The sequence below is a fragment of the Amblyomma americanum genome, chromosome 2, assembly GCF_052857255.1.
Source record: "Amblyomma americanum isolate KBUSLIRL-KWMA chromosome 2, ASM5285725v1, whole genome shotgun sequence".
NCBI classification, from domain to species: Eukaryota; Metazoa; Arthropoda; class Arachnida; order Ixodida; family Ixodidae; genus Amblyomma; species Amblyomma americanum.
In genome coordinates, this window is record NC_135498.1 from 53,588,830 (window position 1) to 53,610,039 (window position 21,210).

Consider the following 21,210-nt stretch of genomic DNA (forward strand, 5'->3'; position numbering starts at 1 on the left):
CGGTTCAGGTGTCCGCCGATATATGAGACGGATACTGCGCCATTTCCTTTCCCCAAAAACCAATTATATTACTATTATTCCGCACTTCGGAAGCGCTCGCTCCATTGTTCGCAGCTATCGCTCACTTAAGCATTACGAAAGTCGCGCCCCACAGGTGAAGCTGCGACGACACTTTATTATAGAAATCCATTAGCATATTCCGACCCGATACTTCTCGGCAAAACGTCGAACGCGGCAACCTCCTCGCGCCCACGTCTCCCCTGTGGCCCGCCCGCCTACCGCACTCGTCGTCCCGTTCATGCAAGGCCCGAGAAGAGCCCGGACGGATTCCGATCCCGCGGAGACCATACAGTCTGCCCCACGCAAATCGCAACGACAACGATGGCAGCGAGACCGCACGCGGCGCGAAGCCGCCGGAAGGAGGGGGGGGGGGCACAGTCGTCCATGCGAAAGCGGGTCACTTCCGCAAAGTCGCAACCCGAACGACGCTAGCGGCACCCAGCGAAATCTCCAAATCGTGTCGCGTCGTGAGGGGCCGGCAGAGGAGGAGGGGGAATTCACGCTCTCCAGCGAGCCAAGGCCGCTTCCCAAGCGGCAACACGCTCACTGATGCCACCACCATCGCCCACCTGCGGAACGAAAGCGGCAGGACCCTCAATACTGGCAGGACACTTCAGCGGCATGGCGTAGCCCCGACTAGCCGGCTGCAGCAGAGGACCCACGTGAAGAAGCACTTACACGTATCACTGTTACAGCGCCGCGCGCCGTTTAAGTTCCCCTTAGGAGTTAATCAGTGTTGCTTTTCTGTCAGTTTCAGTTTGCAACGTGTCGCTCACTTTGCGCAGATTACCGTTTTTTGGTGCAACACGACTGGTACACGTTATACCCCCCCCCCCCCCCCTCCCTTTCCGGTGAGATTACCCGGTATTGCGGGCGACACGTCGGTGCGATAAAAAAAAAAAAAACTAAAGCCAAGTGTGGAGGAAGCGGATAACGACGTACTGCGCTAGCTGGATCGTTAGCGCGTGAAGAGGCATATGTCGAATCCACTAGAACTCTGCAGTATGACTCCATCCCAAGATTCGAAAAGAAACGCCAGGGTTGCACTGTACACTGCGAGGCGTGTTCTCAAGGGAACGCTCCCGTTTATTAATGCGAAAGCATTCGATGGCTCGTTACAAAACTGACGGCGGCGTTACAGAACTCACCCGCCGCGGTGGTTCAGTGGTTAGGGCGCTCGGCTACTGCTCCTGAGTTCCCGGGTTCGAACCCGACCGCGGCGGCTGCGTTTTTATGGAGGCAAAACGCTAAGGCGCCCGTGTGCTGTGCGATGTCAGTGCACGTTAAAGATCCCCAGGTGGTCGAAATTATTCCGGAGCCCTCCACTACGGCACCTCCTCCTTCCTTTCTTCTTTCACTCCCTCCTTTATCCCTTCCCTTAAGGCTTGGTTCAGGTGTCCAACGATATATGAGACAGATACTGCGCCATTTCCTTTCCCCAAAAACCAATTATTATTATTATTATTACAAAACTCGCCACTGATCGAAACGATGTGACGTCATCAAAGGCAGGAAAATATGAAACTAATTAGAAACAGTCAGTACTAGTACTTACAAATGTACACTACTACAATGGAATAGAACAGAATTCAACTAAAAATAGAACGTAATTGGAATAGAATTGCAATGATTTCTAATTAGTCGCATGTAATTTCGTTAAGTGCCTCCGGTAATTTTTTTCCACCGTCTGTGTGGTCCATTAAACGTGTACCCAAGTCTCAAGGCGTAGATGCTTGCATCTCGCCTCTCTCGAAAGTTGGTCACCACGGCCAAGATCGAACCTGCGAACTCGTGCCCTGCAACCAAAGCGCACAAAAAAAAAAAAACAGAGGGAGGGAGGTGTTCGAACGCGCCTTCAAAACATCGAGGCCGTCAGCGGTGAATCACGCGCCGGCACGCGTCCGCGACACACTCAAATATGCAACGAGGGCAAAAGCCGAACACTACCGCTACACGTACATACATAGGCGGCACTGGGACATCCGACAACGCACCTCTAACTGCAAAAGGGCTCCAAATAGCGTGCGTGCGAATATTTGAATGCACACCTGAGAAACGTCCCTGACAAGGATCGCACACACGGCCCAACACTCATTTGACTCGGGCGGACGGCTCGGTGCCAACCACACCTGTCGAGACATGGATTTCAGCTATACGAGCTGCAGAGTTACGCGTACCGAGGCGTTGCAAGTAAGCTAGCCACCGACCGAAGCTTCAACCCCTCCAGCGAGCACATGCAAGGAAGGCCGTCGTCGGGTTTCAAGCGGGTCAAGGCATTGTCCACGTGCGATACACCGCTCGGGGATACCAACATGTTGCAGAGGGCGCGAGTGAGGTCAATGCCAAGGAGAAGAGAAGACGGTGCGCTGGAGAACCGGTACGGTTTAACCCACAACCGTAGCAGCAGTAGCGCGCACCTATACAACGACAACGCGATCAGCGCACCGCTACTGTTACTAGCGGCGCGCACGCAAAACAGGGAACGATCAATTGGCTTTGTGGCCGCGCGAGCCTTGGCCAGCGCCGGCGTAAGCGCCTGGCAACGTTGGCGAGCCACTCGATTTCTGGCACGCAACCGCAGACTGGAAAACGAAACCTTGCCCCCGCGTTTGTTTGTCGGCCCGCTCGCTGCGTGTACAACGCCGAATCGAGTGAGTGGCCCGCCCCCGCCATACGACTTAAGCGGCATTTTCGAGCAGCTGCGTACCAGACTACTTCTTCCCTCCATATTACGCCCTTCTGCGAAGGTCAATTTACAAAAAAAAAAAAAAGAAACGAAAGAAGTTTCTCGCAGTATCCCAAACTCCTGCGCAATTAACATAAAACGCACTTTTTGTTTACCTGCAGGAAATCAAGACATAACTTCAAGATCTTTTTTATATTCATCCTCGCATCGACTTTTTTTTGCTACTTAAACAGCGGCGCTTTTTCACGCATGCCAATGGGTCAACACTCTAATTACGACCATTTCTTTCTACGTTCTTTTTCTTCAATTATTAATGCTCTCAGCTGTCGCCGCCTTCCACTCCCGAACTCTCCCAAAACGCGAAATTCCACGTCGGCGGTTTATAACGCTGGGTAATATTTTTTCTTTACCAAACATCCTTCTCTCCTTCTATCCCGGTAGCGAACAACCGCCTACACGAAAGCGCGTGAGCAATACGAGGAACGAAATCGCGTCGTTCAAATCGTAAAATCACTCAAGGCCACTCGTAAATGATGAGAACACATGCCGCAGCGCGCACTCCACACGAGTGTGCGGACGACGCCAAGCTCCACGCTGGCAAAGATCGAGCCGCTAGAGGCCCACCCGCCACACAGGCCAGCCGGCAGTGTCGCAAACCAAGACGGGTTGTGACAATTGTTGCCTAACCTAACGACTGCGGCCATTTGCGAGGCTCGCGACGCGGCAAGCCGCCCAGCCGTGTGGAACACCGGGCATCGAGAGTGAACCGAGCACACACGAACACACGCCGTTCCCGGAGCCCCGCCCCCTCACTCTACTTCGCCCAGCCCCGGAGCGTGGGCCAGGGGCTATTCATAGCCCCGTCATCGGGAGAGGCCGACGATGGGACCGAGAGGCCACGCAGTGGCGACCGCTTGCGAACCGAGAGAAGGCATGCAAGAGAAGACCACGGAAGGAACTTGGCTAGCGGGCGAGGTGATCAAGGTGGATTCAAGGCCATCATCACATCGCCAAGCTGCATCAGACCCTCATCGAAATTTGAAACGCCGGCTGACTTGAAATTCGAAGGCCGACTGACCGATTGTCGCGACATCTGAGGGCGGATGTTCGAATTGATTAGGAAACGCGAGTACTGTGTGCGCTTCAGACGCAAAGACCAGCGGCTCACCGTCCGCACCTGTTCTATCAGAGCTCTGTCCTATCTGCATCTTCTTCCCGTTCGTGTTCGCGCTGCTGATACATATGACAGATTACGCGAGAAATCACACGCGCTGCTAGGGACCCCGCCACCTTCCGACAACTGGTCACACGAGACGGCCGAATTCAAATAGCTTCGAAAATGGCGCACGCCGAAGGAACTCTGGCGCCGTGAGAGTCTTTCATTGGTTGCAAGAAGAGACGTACTATCACTTCGGTGTCAACACGCCTGCACTTTCCTGGAGCTACACATTAGGAACACAAAACATCCTCGATAACTGTGCTACTCACGGGCTCGTTTTGCGTCCGTCGCGATGGTCAGTCTGACGCTCAGCCTGACGACAAGGATAACATCTTGTTTTTGAACTGCACCGCGCTCCGAATTTCCCTTTTAAGCGTCTTTTCCAGCCATCACGGTGGCTCGGTCGCTATGCGATCTTGATACTGCGCTCGACTCCAGGATGCGATTCCGACCGCACCGGCGTTTCAATAAAGGCGAATTGATTGGCTGACAATGCGGACCAGCAGCGTTAGTGCATCAAGACATCAACTGAAAGCCCCTTGCCCACATCAGGGTGACCGAAATTCAGCTTTCCACTAGGGCGGGCCTCAAAGGCAGGCGCTAGTTCTAAAGAAGCTTCATTCATAACGCTCAAGCATGCACGGCGCGCTGCCGAAGCTGATCGCGGAGGCCACGCCCTACCTCTCGCAGATTTTCAGAAGCGCAGACCCAGTTCGCCCTTAAAAGCCAATCTTTCTCGTCTTTTGCGCCGGAAATTCCAATCTTCTAAAAGAAACAATCCAAAATGAAAAAAACAAACAAACATGCTTTTCAATCACACCTCGAAAGTAATCGCTGGTTGGACTCTAATAAGGCAAACCATCCCATACTGCTTGCCATTGTACGGACGTTAACAACACCCCCAACACCTCGTGTCACAATGGAAAATTAAACGCCGTTTGAAGCGAACAACATTCGGTTCATCGAATGCCAACTACCCTTTTTAACCGCTACATGGCAAAAATAAAAAATGCCATTCGCGCATGATACCAACGTAAATCGGAGGAGCAAGATACGAGCGAAAATCGTGTGGTAGCAGAGTGCTTGAATTGGTAATGTAAGGTTGCTAACATGCTTCAAAGACCCTTTTCTGCATTCACTTAACTTTACAGCTGCACTTCGGTACCCATCCATTGTTAGCAAAGGTTCGAGCAATAACCTTAGGAACGGAAACAATCAAAGGCGGCGGTGTAGGGGCGACAGCGCGGAGAGCTTGGCGATGGAAGCTCCACAGGCAGCGCCGTCTCGAATCGAGCTAGCGCAGCAACGGCGTCCAACCAGACGGCACGAGGGATTCCAACACGGGTGACTCGCGCGGCTATGCACGTCCGTGCGCTGCTGCTACGCTGAGATCGTAACTGCTCTCTCCCCGACAGCACGCAACATGGATAATAACCTCTTGCTAAAACCAAGCAGCGTAATAAAACGCCACAAGTTACTTTTCCCTCGACGGTGCTCAGGCAATTCTGCGATATTTTTACTGCTCGCCCGAGGTGGAGAGAGTCGGCATTCTGGTCGAAATCGAATCCGCCCGCCGAACTCATTCGATCGAAAATATCATTCGAACCTGATGCACCATGAAATAGCCCAGCATAGCAGGCCATTCTAGAGGCCCGCGGTACTGTGCGATGCGAGTGCACGTTAAAGAACCCCAGGTGGTCGAAATTTCCGGAGCCGTTCACTACGGCTCCCCTCAAAGCCTGAGTCGCTTTGGGACGTTAAAATCCCATAAACCAAACCATGTCATCAAAGGCTAGTGTCACTCATTTTGGATGACATTAAATCATAGTATGACAGGGGCGCTACAGTCTTGAGCAACACCCAATAGTCGGAAACGCACTACCATACCACGAACCTTTTCCCAGACAAAAAAAAAAAATCCAGTCAGAAGGGCCTCTTTTCCCGCGCCCCACACACGAATGCAAATTCACAGCCGCCACTGCGCTAATTAGAGCGACGACCGACGGAGCAGATGCAGGGAGCGGGGAGAGAGAGACGAGCTCTTCTTGGCGGCCGAATCTGTTCCGTGACGAGGCGCAGCCGGGTAGCGCCAGGCTTTGCGCTTACTCACGCAAGACGAGCGTTAAAAGATTCGAGGCGTTCCACGACGACTGGTGAGAGGAAGGACCCCGGAGCGAAGAAAGCGGAAGAGAGAGAGAGAGAAGGGATGTGGAGGCACAACGGTGTGATGTAAACGATGGCCACCCCTGCTCCTCGGAGGAGAATATAAATGATATCCTCCTTTGGGAGTGCCCCCCCCCCCCCTTTTTATTATTTCTTCCAAGCCACCACAGCGCCGAGGAGGAAAAAAAACTGATTTCCCACTGGTTCCCTCCCTTCCCATCGCCGAGGTGCCAGAAGCAGAGGTTGGGGGAGTAAGAAAAATAAAGGGAACAAGACGTTGGGAAGCGTGGGACGGGAGGGGGGAAAAAAGCGCGCGCAACCGATGATCGGAACTAGAAGGGAAAAAAATGGAAGAGGGATGAAGGTTTTGCGGCGGGGGGGTGGGGGGGCAAGCGTCATATCTCTCCCAGACGCCCCTCGCCCTGTCCTCTCGCGATCCCGGCGCCACTGCCGAGCAGAACCAGCAGCAGCACAGGAGCACACTCACCGCCACTGCGCTGCTGCTACTGCTGCCCGCGATCCCAGACGCCGCCGGGTTTTAGCAGCGGCGAGGACAAGAAAAAAAGAGAGCCGGGCGATGGGGGGGAGAGCTCCCACCCCGCGGCCAGAGCCGGCGGCGCGGAAACGGGGAGACCCTGTCGCTGCCGCCGCAGCGCCCGGAAGGAAGGCGTCCACACAAGCATCGGAGGGACACGACGCACCCCCCCCCCCCTCTCTCTCTCTCCCAACATTCGTTATCGGATCCGAATACCTCGCAGTATCGCCTTCCATCCCGAGGGCGCGTCGATGTCGTCTCCTTTTCTTTGCAGACCGGGAGACCGAAACCTTTCTCGAGTTGCATCATCTTCGCTCGCGCGCTAATCGGGTTCCCGTTTTTCCGCGCTCGCCGCCATGCACAGCAAAGAACACTATCCGTTCAAGCCTTACCCCCTCGCTATGAATGGACCCATCGGTGGTCACACACCAGGTTTCTCCAGCGCAGACGTCGATGCACCACCGACCTCAGGCGCAAAGTGGCCACTCATCGTTGACCCAGTGCTGCCGGATGCAGCGCGATGTCGCAGCTCGGGATAATTGCGCGAACCACGCCTACCATTGTTCTGCTGCTAGCGCAACGAACCTCTCGCGACCTTCTGAGCGGCATGACTACACAGTGGGCGAGATTCCTCGAGGAAGGGCGCACAGCTGAAACAACCGGCATCAAAACAAGCGCTTGGAATATCTCGAGCAGGCAACGGTGGTGCTCTTGGGGAAAGTGGCGCAAGGACAAGACAACGATCGGGCCAGCTGTCCGCAATAACGTTGCAAGAAAAGCCGCCGAGACACTGCGCTCACGCCAGCCATCAGGTGCAGTGCCGCATAGGAAAAACAAAAAAAATCGTGCGTTCGGGGGGGGGGGACCGATATCCCGTGGCGCTTAAGTGACCTATGTCCAACAAGTGATTGAAAAAAAAAAATAGAGGGGAGCGGGGGGGCTACCAAGGTCGATAGAGAAAATCGACCGCGACCGCCAATACCCCCCCCCCCCCCCCCGCCTTCCCTCTGCCAATGTTGCGAAACCACCGGGATGTGCTACTACGCCGGGCAACACGGGGAAGAATGCCAAGCGATTCAGGCCAACGAATGCCTCAGGATCTTCTAGCATAAACCGAAAGTTGATCCCTAAGCCAGGCGCCAACGGGAATTTAAAAAAAAAATCAAAACAAACGATGTGCTCTCACGCAAGGGAAGCTGTCGTTAATAGGAAATGGCAAATTTATCTCTGGAGGCGAAATGTGGTCCTCTAGAAAGGTTCCAACGACAGGGGAAAAAGAAAACACGAGAGCAGTGAGCCCGAGTAACTGATACCGAGTGCTTCATTTCTCACTTTCACTGATGCAGGGCAGGTCAGCTATGCATGCAAACATACCAAAAGGGTAATTGTGTACCTGCAAAAAACAAACTGGTTTGCAAAGAAATGTTGTGGTTTCTACCAAAGATTCTGCACAGCAGCATCATTCTCACTGCTCATTTTGCATACTGATACAGATGGGTACATTCACCATAGTGGCTGCTAACGGCTAATTAGAGCCATATCAATGTGCACACAATTTACACTCGGGAAAATTGAAATAAGCAAGCTTGTTATCTGGAGCTGTTATTCGGCAAACAGCATTGTATACCAAGGAAATGTAGTGAGCAGGCGCACACTCCTTAGCAAAATGGAACCATAAAGTATAGTATTTGCCATTTAATACAGCCCAACAGTGTACTCCACTCATAAAAAAAAGTTACAGCCCAGACAAAGCTAAGAACACTACCTTTATACAATGCTTTCTTCAACGAAGCAAAAATTCTTCACACCTGTGCACATTTGGAAACAAAATTTGATTGATCAGAGACAGCAGGTCGTGAATCTTTGTTTGGCTGCTGGAGCACTTCAATAAATGCATTTCACTTTTGCAGTAGTTCACTAACCTGCCACTAATGTGATCTTTCCCTCTCATAATATGAAATTCCTCTACAGGTTCGCATTCACTTTATTCTGAAATTTATTTTGCATTACCGCTATTTGTTCTCAAATAACGAACCAGCACGACCGGAAACATGTACTGTTCAATGTACAGTTCCGGCCATAATATTGCGGAGCACGCTTTGGTGATTCAAACTCTCGCCACACCTTACCTAACGCAAATTAGGTGGTACTTCTTACACAGCTTAGCACGTGTCACTGGCATGTTCGCATATGAACAGAAGACACACTCTTATCTCCTCTACAGAAAATGCGATGAAATTTTCTAATGCCGAAGCATGCTCTGTAATATTTTGGCCGCACCTGTACATAATTACCGAATACCAAGCAGACTATGCCTCCAAATGAAAACTTTCCCTCAAAGAGGCAATGCACCACCAGCATCCACTTCGTGCCCAATAACATGTCAATTGAAACCTGGGTTTCAGATGTTATGGAGAACATTCTTAGATGCAGTAACAATCATGTGCACATCCAGTCACGGGCAATAAATATAAGGTTACAAAAGCTTTAAAGTAAGCAGACATTAAACTGTAGCACTACAGACAGCTGATGTTTGCAACATTTAAAGGGCAGGTGACTGTGTGGAAAAAAAGAATAAAAACCTTTCTTAATAAGAATGACCTCAGCAGTACAGTGTTTTTGTTGTTAAGTGGCTGCCATCTCTTTACATCACAGTGCAGACCAAAGAACAACCCACAGCACTAAGTTCAACCAGTCATGCTGCAGTCAGTATCATGTGCAGTGTGACACTGGTATGCTTGTTCATCAGAGCTTTCAATGACAAGCAAGATGCTTTTTTTGTCCTTCCTGCTCCGAAAACCATTGCTACCGCTGTTTCGTGTGTTGGAAGCCTACTAGTATCTCAATCCAAACTAAAGAAGAAAAAACAAGATCTGAACAAACTGTCTGCTATACCACAAAAAATGCATGTCGAAATTGGGGCAAAAAAGAAGAAAAGCAGGAAACAAAATAGGAGGGAAGCACTATCAAGGTCTGGGGCTAAAACTTAATTGGAGCAGGAGATGGAATGCAGAGGTATTGTAAGGAAAAAGGTCTGAGCTAGTTGGTGATCAAACCTCTAGCATACAACCTAACAAGCTCAGAAAAACCTGGCAGAAAAAAAAAATACAACGAAGTATAAAACACAAAAAGCGCCCCCCTTATCAAACATAAGATGACTCCATAATTTTTTTTTCTTTTTCTGTGGTAGAACTAACGACGACTTGTTAACACAATTTGGTCCCGCACTTGTGATCTCGGATGCTTCCGAGAATCTTGCGTGCAAGCCGACTGCAGTGACCGACCATGATTGTGCAGCAACAAATATAGTCATGCCCCGTTAATACGACCCTCGTTAATATGGATGATCGAATTATGGACAAATTTTGTGGGGACCGAACTTTTTCAATGAATTTACCCCTTGTTAATATGGAAATTTGCTGTCAAGAAAATGTACAATGCAAAAATACACAGAGCACATCGGGGTCCATGTATCTCTGTTGCGTTAACACGGACAACAATGCGGATATGGGCAACTAAACCTATACATCCCCAACCAAATGTTTTCTTTCCTGTATTTTGAGAGCAGGACACCAGCAAAAGGCAGTGCAAAAGCGCAGATGCTTCAGCGACAGCCGTTTTTTTCTGTGCTTTCATGTTTTACAGTGCCAACATGTCCAGTTGATGCTCCTCATCACAGATTGCCGTATTTCATGGATTGATGTGAAGACTGTGAAGCTGCTTTCAACAGCTGCCAGAGACTAAGTACGGATATGCACTAGCAGTTCATGGGATGCAAAGAGTCATAGTAGAAGATATGCCATCATGCCATTAGACGCCATCGTACATGTGAGGCACCACTACAGGCCTCAAACTGCGCTGTAACATATAAAAGATAACAGTGAGCACAATAATGCACTTCAAACTGCCAAGGCTTCATCTAATTTTCACTTCACTGACCACTACTGTGCACAGAAGCAGAAAGTAATTACAATAGTGTTTTTCTTTCTGATCATTTTTTTTTCATGGTTCCTTCTAATGGACGACATAACTTTATGAACAGTTTTGCTCTGAAACCAGTCTCCATAATAATGAGCCACGACTGTAGTGGCACACAGCAACATGCCCTGCAGCAAACGGTAAGATGTCCATCTGCCCCCACTATGCAGTGCTACCAACAATGTGTATGCACATAGGGGTACATACGCAGTGCCAGAATATCATATTACACGACTGAGTGCCTGGCACACCACAAGGAGTTTGCTGATGAATGGCTTGGATCACTTTAACACGACCAAAAGGAAAATACACATCCACCTCTAAATTTTTGCTACAAAATGAAATCTCATCAATCCCAACTGCGGCAATCACATTTCGATGGAGGCAAGATGTTAAAGGCTTGTGTACTATGCGGTGCCAGTGCACGTTAAAAGAACCCCAGGTGGTCAAAATTATCCGGGGCCCTCCACTATATGTCCTTCATAGCCAGAGTCTTTTCGGCACATTAAACTCCATAAACCTTATCTCATTTGCCAAACACTGAAGGTTTATTTTTAGACTACACTCATTCATTTGAAACAATTCAAAGTAAAGAATAAAAACGATATGCCCAGTGGTGCGGGAAAGACACACCTTTATATGTGGCATCTCTTACATAGCCACGTTCATTCAGGTCACATTTGCAGTTTTCTGCTATATGCAAAACACTTCAAAATTACAGCAGTGCCTTTGAAGTTTTGCATGCAGCACTTGCTGAATGCAAATGATGCCTTCAATCATTATTTGTCTGAAATGACCAAAAACAAGCCTGAAATTTTTTCCTTCAGCAAATGTAGAGCGAACAACAATGGGTATGCAACTCGTGACATCCAACACGCAAGGCTGCCCATCGAAAGCCCTCCGAATGAGGTCATGAAACAGAAAATTTTTTAATTAATTTTCTCTGAAAGGAAATGTACACCAGCTGTGAAATCTGGCACTAACTACCAGAAGACTGAGGAGAACCTACAGCAAACGTTTCAATAAAATGTGTGCATGTAAAATACCCCAGAGTTGGCTTTTTTACACTGACATCACACAGCGCACGGCCATCTTTTGCATTTCGCCTCCATCAAAATGCAGCTGATGTCAAAGCTGGTATTCAATAAGCTGTACCATATTAGTCATGCACCGCAGTCAACCTAAATATACGATTAAGTGCACATAAAGGCTGCCTCACATTAAAATAAAGCAAAGCTAAACTCAGTTCATGTCTGCATTCCTCATTCCCATGTGCTACATGCCATACAGGTAACCTAGCCAACCTGTATTTATTTATGCGAGTGTTGCAAGCAATAAAACAAATGACTTTTCATTATCTCCAACTGTTTGTTTTTAATACCTTTCAAATGACCTTAATGATTCTTTTTTGCAGTTCCTTTTATTTTTTTTTTGCTTCTTATATGCAACATGGCTGCATTGCAGCAACATTTTACTTTTATTCCTTGTTGTGACTTTGTGGCTGGATAGATGGTTTGGGCCTATAAAAGACAAATCTTTCTGTGACAGTCACTTTCGTAGCTAGTACAAGCGCACGGTGACTTAACAATGCCATGTCAACTTGGAATGGTGCACCTGGTGCGCTGTCACACTGGAAATGGCAGAAATGTTGCTGCTGTGGAGGCATGCTAAATAAGTTTGGACGATTTGGCTGTTTGGTTCACCTTGAGACAACAGCATAAAAAGATGGGGTTCAAGGGAAACTACAAACACACAGTGCCCCATGCATGCGTCGTCACTATAGGTCCTATCTTTCACCACTGCTGTCTCAAGCTACAATTTACTTCTTGTTAACAGCACAGCAGCATGGATGGCCGCATCAAAATGCCCTCAGTCATCCATGTCAAACTCCTGCTGTATGCAAAACATTCATGTTGATTTCGTTCATAAACACTGCTAAGGTGCCACAAAAACAAAACTGCCCCATGCTGCACCAATACAAAATAGCTGAAATTTAGTGACAGCACAGTTTGCAGCCCTCCTAAGAGTACCTTGCAAATTAAATGCACAAAGGGCAGGCTATGGTTTTACAGGCCAACAATACCGACTGATTGCACTAGTTTCTTGACACAGCAGTACTTATTCAAAGCCTTGAGAAAACATTCCAGCAAGGTACTGCAGTGCAATGCAAATGCTGACACAATGTGCTGCACTCTAGGGAGGCCCTATTCATCAAAATTTAACAGCACGAAGAATATGGTGCCCTATTTCTTAAAAGCCAAGAATAATTTCGCTCTATTTTCATCTCGCAAATACCGAAGCAAGATTTTGTTTTTACGCGATTACGAGCCCATGCGTTAGTTTTAGGTTTGTCAAAAGCCAGGGAAAACCTTAGAAAGATAGCTTCATGTAGACAGTTGAAGCAAGCAGTCATAAAATGGCTATAGGCACAGCAAGCTACACATGCTATGAAATAGCAGAAGGTCCTAACAAACAGCATTTCTTTGCTCCACTTTGCACCCAGTGGCAGAGCACAAAACTCGAAAAGAGAAAGGAATGTTTATGCAGTTGACAGGCCATCTCCCTAACTACACCCCTCCTCCTTGTCCCAGATGCCAAAACCTATCAATGGAACCCCCAGGAGAATAATCACAGTTTGGATAGGCAATCCACTAGCAGAGCCAGAATACTGCAGCCGAGGGGGAACAAAGATGCAGTCAAGATGTCACGCAAGCGTGCTACAGCTGTGCACCTGTGGGCCTGGCTGCACAACAGGGAGGTGGAAACAATGTGGGCACCTTTCACCATGACAGCCTGTGCCTGAGCAGCTGTGAGCTTCTTCCATGAAAGTGACTATATCGTGCAATGAGAAACACCTGCCTCCATGCCTGCACTCACTCAGTGCCATGGCATATAGCAGTTCACAATTCAGGCAGATGTTGTGAAGTTACTGATCATGTTTCCACACATCTGTTCATTCACAAATGCATTTTCACTAGGGCCTGAGCTTAAACTCATTAGACACCTCTTGCTTGGCACACACTTTTGCCTTTCTTTACAATGTTTTAGAACACAACACTATTGTGACCATCAGTCATGCAGCAATTGAGCACCACATAGAATTTCTAGTGTGTAGCACTTATGCACGGGTATGATTCTCAAACTTCAACAAATAAATTTTGAATAGTGCAGCAGTGCATATGATTTTTCTCCCCTAACTCTAATGTCAGCATGAGATAGCAGAGACCTGTTTGCAGGTCACCTATGTTACCACAGCACAATCACTTCCCTAATACACCCATATAGTACCCATAGCCAGTTGCAGGCAAATTCTGAACTCCTTTTTCTTTCCCAACTGAAACTGCATTCATTTGCATGCCCTCAATTTTTTTTTTTCCAGATAATAGTGTGCTTTGTGGTGCATCTTTTTACATTACAGCCAAATACAAACAATACAGCCATAACTAAGATAACTTGGAGTCCTTAACAATTTTTGTCTTTTCCCCCTTCAAATGTGTTTCATTTTAACATGCATTCGTGTCATTCTCATAACATGAAAGCACAAATCTATCACCATTAGAACTTCATGCTCAGGATGCTGCCTGTTTGTCAAAAGCCATGACAACCCGCGCCGATTACCTGGGGTGAAAGAAATTGTCACCTCCCTTCACTAGCTTCAAAAGCCTGGATGCAAGCACACTGAGCCCTGTTCTACATTTTGCAACCTGAACTACAAAGCATGCCCGACAACCTACCGACGCTGCAAAATTCATCTATGACAGATGTGTGGGCGCCTGATAGATGAATGGCCACTCTGTCTGAATCCTTGCATCTGGTGCACAAAAGGCCACGTATCATGAGGAGTCTGCTACTGGGTAAAATATGCAGCTGCGAGCCACGTCCTAGGAGTGAGTGCTGAAGTAAGAATGCCTTGGATAGCACAGCTGCTACGAGAGGAAATGGCAAAACCTGCTTAGCCGCCAAGCGCTGCAAGAAGTGGATGGTATTACGCAGACTGCAAACAAATTATGCAGACAGTTCTAGCTGTCGCCGCACCCATACTGGCACCCTGACAAATATGTACACGTATATGTCATATAACCAAAAATTTTGATGCAACACTTATGAGAAGGAAGACAGCACTAGTCAATGTTCTGTACCGCATTGTAAGGTGAAATTTCTTGGTTTGAAATCTCTGCGTTCCAAAGTTTTCAGGTTCACACTTTAGAGAATTCCAAATGTTAACTGCACATTATGTCACAATAATCACATAGACACAAAGAAAGCCTGGCTACAAACTGGAAATCCACCCTTAGCTGTAATAAAGTGACTGAATGCAGCCAGTGCAAACACAGCCAGTGTGAAAGTGGGATCATAATTTCAGACAAGTTGAGACATCACTGCCTTGTAAATATTTTAACTGTGCTTTATACGAAACTTCGACAAATTTGCAGTAGGCATTTTTCATCCACAAAATGCTGCAATGCAAAATGAGCCCACTGACTGAATGAAAAAAAAAAAAAAGCATCTGTTACGGAAACTACTCCATGTCATGAGATACCATTTATCAGAGTGAAATTGGATTACAAAATAATAACATTGTTTGTGATAGTGTGTTCTCTTCTCCGTTGCAGTTTTAGGGAAATATAACATGGCTTCTGTAGACGATCACCAAGCTCTTGTTAAAACATGAAAGCAACCACATCGCCAACAAATCATGGCCTGTGCAACACGTGAAATCACAAGATTTTTTTTTTTGTGTGGACAACAAACAAATGCCGAGGTCAACTTGAAGGAAGACTCGCGGGCACACTATGCACATCTTTTGTGTGTGTGTGCCCCAGCTGCCGTTTTCACCTTCGGAACCGACCACAGATGCCGCAGCGTGCGCAAGAATCATTATGGTGCCAGATGCAACGTCATTTCCCCCTCCCCTTTCTTCTCACGTGCCCGGTATTCTTTCTCCTGTAGCCCCCGAAACCGGCTGAGCTGCCGCGCGCCGCGAGCAAGTATCAACCCGTCGTCCACTTGCTTTCTTCGCTAGCCGCCGCGGATGGAAAGAGCGCGCGGTCTCGAATCGGAGAAAACGACGCGAACGTGCAAAGAAAAAAAGCGCAAAGTAAACGGACGACGCCACCGAGCCGCCGAACCCATCGGCGGCGGCGATCTGCTGCTCATTACAGCAACGGGGCATTCCCCCTTCGGCAAAACAGAAGCAGACGGTGATGGGATCGGGGAGTGGGGGTGGGGGGCCGCAGAGGGGACACCTTGAGAAGGCCCCAGAAAGAGAAAAACGGACCAGGGGGAGACACCGCACGGCGAATTCCAAAAGGCGGAGGCACCCCCTTCGGGGTTTCTGTCCTATTTGTTGCTGCCGCTCGCGCGAAGGTGGCGGGGGGAAGCCCTCCTTTGCCACGCTTGTTTGCACCACAGGTCGATCAAGGGGAGAAGACGCCCCGAACACCGCGCCGCTCGTTCGGCCGAAACAGCAAGCCGCGGCGGTGGTGCTGGCGGCGACCATTTTGACGCACGTTGTTTTTAATAAGGTCACGCACGGCGGCGGAAAATCTCCGAAGCGGGCGGTCGCTCTCGCCGCGCGAGTCGCACCGCGCGCGTTGACGATGACGTCTGCGCGCGTGCCCGCGCCGCGCACTTCGCCCAATGCCGGCGCCCCGCGACGATCACCGTGCTTGCATAGGGGCACAATAGCGAGCAAAAGGAAAGCTGCTTCCGAGCAGATCGCTGCCACGCGGTGCTGGGGCCGTTGGCGGCGGCCCCTAATCGGCCTTTGCCGAAGCGATCGCGGTCAAACGCCGGCGCTGAGCGCCACCCCGTGACGCCTGCGCTCCGAGCCCGTCTACGCACGCACACACCATGTTTGAACAGACGCACTAAAAATGCGATGAGATCAACATACGAGTGACGCCTGTGAGCGGCGAGGGCCACGAAGTGCCCACGGCCGACCCGCCGCCCGAAAGCTGAACGGCGGTAAGCCGCGCAGTTAAATACGGCGCAGGCAAAAAGCAGTCGTGCGGCTGATGGCCACTGCAATTACGAAAGACGCGGTCCGTAGGCAGACGGCAACTACCCCCCTCCCCCCCTTCAGCTCCCGAGGAGCAAACCTTACTCGTCTATGAATACCTCAGGCCAAATGCCGATCACAACCCGGTACAAGGGCCAAAGGTCGTGGTCGAGCTTTCCACGACACACGGTCAAATGAGCCGAAAGCGTATTCCCGAGCGTGTGACCTAGGTTTTCTGCTGGTTACAATGAGTGACCCGCGTCCTCATTCGACGTTCACCCGGGTAAACCCGGCCCGCACGGAAACAATCGCGCAAGTCTATCCGGCCAACTAGTATCGAAACAGAGCCGTCCGAAACGTAACTAGCGCTTCGATTTCACACGAAATCGCCGAACGTAAGCCTAACACGGTTAAAAACGCGAAATACTCCGAGGGGTACCGTTGAGAAAAAGCATGTACTCACCAATGCGAAGAAATTCGTATGACAGTCCTCGAGACTTGCGCCGTTGGATCCTAAGGTAGAATGCGTCATGCTGTCGCCATCATATTAAATGTCCGTAGGACAAAGGGTGGGTTCTAGTGGCTCTGTAAATCCATGAATTTAGGGAAAATCCTGAACCCAATAAAAATTCATCAGAAGATGGCGACAGAAGATGGCGGATAGGAAACAACAACGCGCTAAGTGACAGGAACAGTCATTGGATGACAGTAGTCACGTGCTTTGGTCATGTGGTTTCAGGTCGACTACATTAATATGGCGGCGCCCTGTGCCGATGGAAGGTTGTGAACATCCGTAGTGAAATACATACTGAGATAATGGCTTTTTTGACGTTTTTAGGCATCTTTGCAACAATTATACTTTCCATTTGCGTTGTAGTTGGCATTGCATCCCGGTAGGTTGTCTACCTGCTCCTTTGCTGCTGTATTTATCAGGGTTATTTCTGTATACGACAGGCAAAGCTTTCCGTGAACACGGTTTATGTTACGTTACGTGCTAAACATTTGCTTATTTCTTTGCCATTGCGTTGTACAGAATGAATTACAAATTGTTTTTGTTTTTTTCGTCACAGCTTGTAGTTTCGTGCTATTGTTTCGTGACAGTAACTGTTAATAAATGATCTCGTATGCGCGCAGTTTCGTGGAAAGGTGCCTGTCAGCGTAATGAATGATGTGTGATTACTGTCATCATATCTGGAAACACAATCGACAAGCTTTTCGAGTTATTCTATGTGATAGCTGTGGTTTAGTGAATGTGTGCTTAACTGTCAATACACTGATTGCTCTGCGCACAGGTCTCTTTCATGGTACTTGTCCAAGTTTCTGCGACAGCGTTTCGGCATTAAGCTCAAGATCAAGCGGTTCGGTTTCTTCTCTATTCAGGAAGTGCATCTACAGTTCAGAGATGGCACTACACTGGTAATAAAGATTTGTCATCTTCTCTACCTTTCTATGCTTCTGCCTGCTCACTGGGACGTTCTTAAAACACTTTCATAGGGAGAATTCACTCTCGAAATAGACTCTAAAACATTGTCGTCCTCTTCCTGTGTTTTAGGAAGTGGAAAAAGCATGGCTTACCAGCAACCTGTTTTCTACAAGATACAGGTAGGCTCAAATGGGAGACCTCAACATCATACTATGTTCTATGCTGCATGCCAGGACAACAAGCATGTAAAAGAAAACTATGCCTTTGCATAGTTGCTCAAAATTCTAGACGGCTTGCACGTGACGTCATGAGCGCCTTGATGGCGAATCATGCATAGTGTATACGAACTTTTCAGGTTGAAGGTTGTGATAAGTTGTGACATGTACATAGGCTTCTGTCATAGTCGTACTTCTGGTCCTCTGACATGACGGCCACTGAGACATCAGTACAAGCCACCAGTTGGACCAGCTATAACCACCGCTGTCTCTGTGTGTTATGTGCAGCTCTCTTGTTGTGATCTGCCTGGGGGACGTACGACTGCAGGTGCACTTCGACAAGTTGTTAGAGAATAGGACACCAGAACGGGAACCTCCGGACAAAACTCCGCGCTCATTCAAGCTGCAGCTGTCAAGAAAGGCCAGGGCCATTTTTAAGGTGGGACACACTTCTGTCAACTCAAAGCAGGTGTCTTTGTATGTGCAGGTGCAGCCAAAATATTACTGAGCATGCTTTGGCATTTGAAAATTTCTCACGCAGTCTGCACAGAAGATGTGATAGTTTCTTGACTTCATAGGCGAGCGCACCAGTGGCATGTGCTAACATGTATGAAACACTTTCGAATTTTGGCTAGGTAAGGTGTTAGAATAGTTTAATTGCTGTGACGTGCTCCATAATATTATGGCCAGGGCTGTACTGTTCCCGTTGGTCTTGATTCTCATCACGCAAAACCACCATACACTGCAGTGATGTCGGGGAAACATTTGCAGTGACCTGCCACACAGGAAAGTAAGGCCCTCCATCGCCACCGCAATGGAATTTAGAGGCTATGCCGTTTCGTTACCATAGCTCATTAGGAGACGTTCTGGTGTAAGCAGGTACTGAACACTAGTTTATACATCGTGGTGTTAGCAGCCTGCTTCTTCAGGCTTGTTAGAAGCTGGTAGCGAGAGTTAAATCTAGGGGTTGGGCATCTGGAGGTTCAAACTTAATCTGTCATTTTTTTTTTTCATTTTGGTTATGGGGCACCCATTCAAGTAGCTCACCGTAATGTATACCACTACCTGTCCGCTTCATGAAACTTCTAGGGCTCCTTAACTCCCTAACCGACTCATTTTTGTTTGGGAATGGTGCCAAATTGGCCATTTAGTACTCGTGCTGCAATCTGTCGGCAAACCAAAAAAAATGTTTTGGGCAAGCCCTAATTGCCCTAAACAGAACACAGAACGCCAGAAAACACACAACAAGCTGGATTCATCAGGAGCTAGAAATGACAGTCTACTATGACGAGCCTGGCTCGTCTAAGTCCACTAGGGGGTTAAGTTCTAGCTCAGAAGATATGAACAGAAAGAATGCAGCCATATAGAAGCTCTGTATGTAAATTTTTAATGTAATTTGCTTATTTGTATGTTATCCAAACTTCTCCTGTATTCCATGCCACATAGGCACCACGGTGGCTTAGTGGTTATGGTGCTCGCCTTCTGACCCGATAAACGCAGGTTCAGTCCTGGCCGTGGTGGCAAAATGCTAGAGGCCCATGTACTGTGCGATGTCAGTGCATGTTAAAGAATCACAGGTGGTCGAAATTACCTGGAGCTCTCCATTACGGCGTCCCTCATAGCTTGAGTCGCTTTGGAACATTAAACCCCAAAAACCTATTCCATGTCACATGAATCTCTCGTCTTCTAAACACTAATGAAAAGAATTACGTGCATAATATCACCACTATTTTTGCTCTCAGAACAAGCTTAAATCAAGCTTGCACATCACATTTACAATTGTTGAAGGCCCACCAAAGCTATGCTCACATTTTACACATTGTGCAGAAACATTACAGAAGCCAAAAAAAAATGGCCCAAGGCAGTGGCAAAGTGACCGATTTAGACTGAGGTGTTAACATCTATGCACAATGTCTAAACAGTTAGAACGTAGGCCAAGCATAATTTTCATAGGCAAGCTATGACACAAATAGGTGTCAGAAGCCTCTTCAGAACATTTTTTTTTTTTACTTTGCCATGTCCCTGGGCAGCATTAATTCCTGTTACACATTCTGCTTTGCTCTTTGCAGCGCCTCTCAATTCATGTTTGCAATGCAACCGTGATGCAGTTAGGAGCACCATCACAGGACTGCCTCCTTCATGTTACACTCCAGGAGATTGCATTCCATGTGCTTGCACGAGACTCTGAGTATGTGCCTCTCCTACTTGGAATATTTTTCATTCTCGCTTCTCATCATTTTTAGCATAGAAATGTTTGTGAGGTGGTAAGTCAGTTTCTGACATTTGCACTTTTTCAATTTTTAAGAAGAAAATGTTCCCAGTAAAACCTGCATATTTAAAATCCCTTGAAAGTAACCTATCAGAGCATACTGCATTTACTTTATTTACTTTAGGGTTTACAGCCTGTTAAATAATTTTTCAGGCAGGTAGGGCCACACTTCACCCAGTAACCACTGCTGCTGCCTATGACATGAAAGAAAGTTGTCTACTTCTGGCCAGCTTTAGTTGCCTTCCTGCTTGTTTAGCTGCTCTTGCTTGTTTTAATGCAGTAATATGTTGAGCATCTAAATTTGCAAATCTTGTCGTTCATCATGTTTATAGTTTTTTGTCTCAACTAGCGCGAAAGCTTTCTTTACCTGCCGTGGTGGCTCAATGGTGTTCGGCTGCTGACTCCAAGGTCACAGGTTCGATCTCAGCCCTTGGCAGTCGAGATTAAGGAACCTCAGGTGGTCTCAATTATTTCACCACCGAAGCCCTCAAAGCCTATGTGTCGCCTCGTGACGTTAAACCACACAATTTAAAATTTACAAAAATTTTCTAGGGCCAGGTGGGCCTTTGAGAACAAGATAAGAAAGGAGTAGACAAAGATGAACAAGACAGCCTCGATAGAACATGTACGGGCTTCTGTGGGAACTTCTGCAAGGTGAAAA

At 48.1% G+C, this 21,210-nt stretch overlaps 2 protein-coding genes across 6 annotated transcripts in view; one reads left to right on the forward strand and one right to left on the reverse strand.

Moving 5' to 3' along the window:
* Window positions 1–17,311, reverse strand: part of skd (mediator complex subunit skuld) — a 92,639-nt gene extending 75,328 nt beyond the window's left edge. The window contains exon 1 of one of the 2 annotated variants that reach the window (XM_077654376.1): window positions 17,106–17,311. In XM_077654376.1, coding sequence (XP_077510502.1) covers window positions 17,106–17,174 — 69 coding nt within the window. In that variant the 5' untranslated portion in view covers window positions 17,175–17,311. The remainder of the gene's footprint in view (window positions 1–17,105) is intronic. The other variant, XM_077654375.1, reaches the window with a different exon arrangement.
* Window positions 17,312–17,367: 56 nt separating this feature from the next.
* The window catches only part of hob (bridge-like lipid transfer protein family member hobbit), a 66,187-nt gene continuing 62,344 nt past the window's right edge, over window positions 17,368–21,210 (forward strand). For all 4 annotated transcript variants that reach the window (XM_077654377.1, XM_077654379.1, XM_077654378.1 and 1 more), the window contains exons 1-5: window positions 17,368–17,535; window positions 17,935–18,058; window positions 18,195–18,244; window positions 18,569–18,719; window positions 20,350–20,468. In XM_077654377.1, coding sequence (XP_077510503.1) covers window positions 17,459–17,535; window positions 17,935–18,058; window positions 18,195–18,244; window positions 18,569–18,719; window positions 20,350–20,468 — 521 coding nt within the window. In that variant the 5' untranslated portion in view covers window positions 17,368–17,458. The remainder of the gene's footprint in view (window positions 17,536–17,934; window positions 18,059–18,194; window positions 18,245–18,568; window positions 18,720–20,349; window positions 20,469–21,210) is intronic.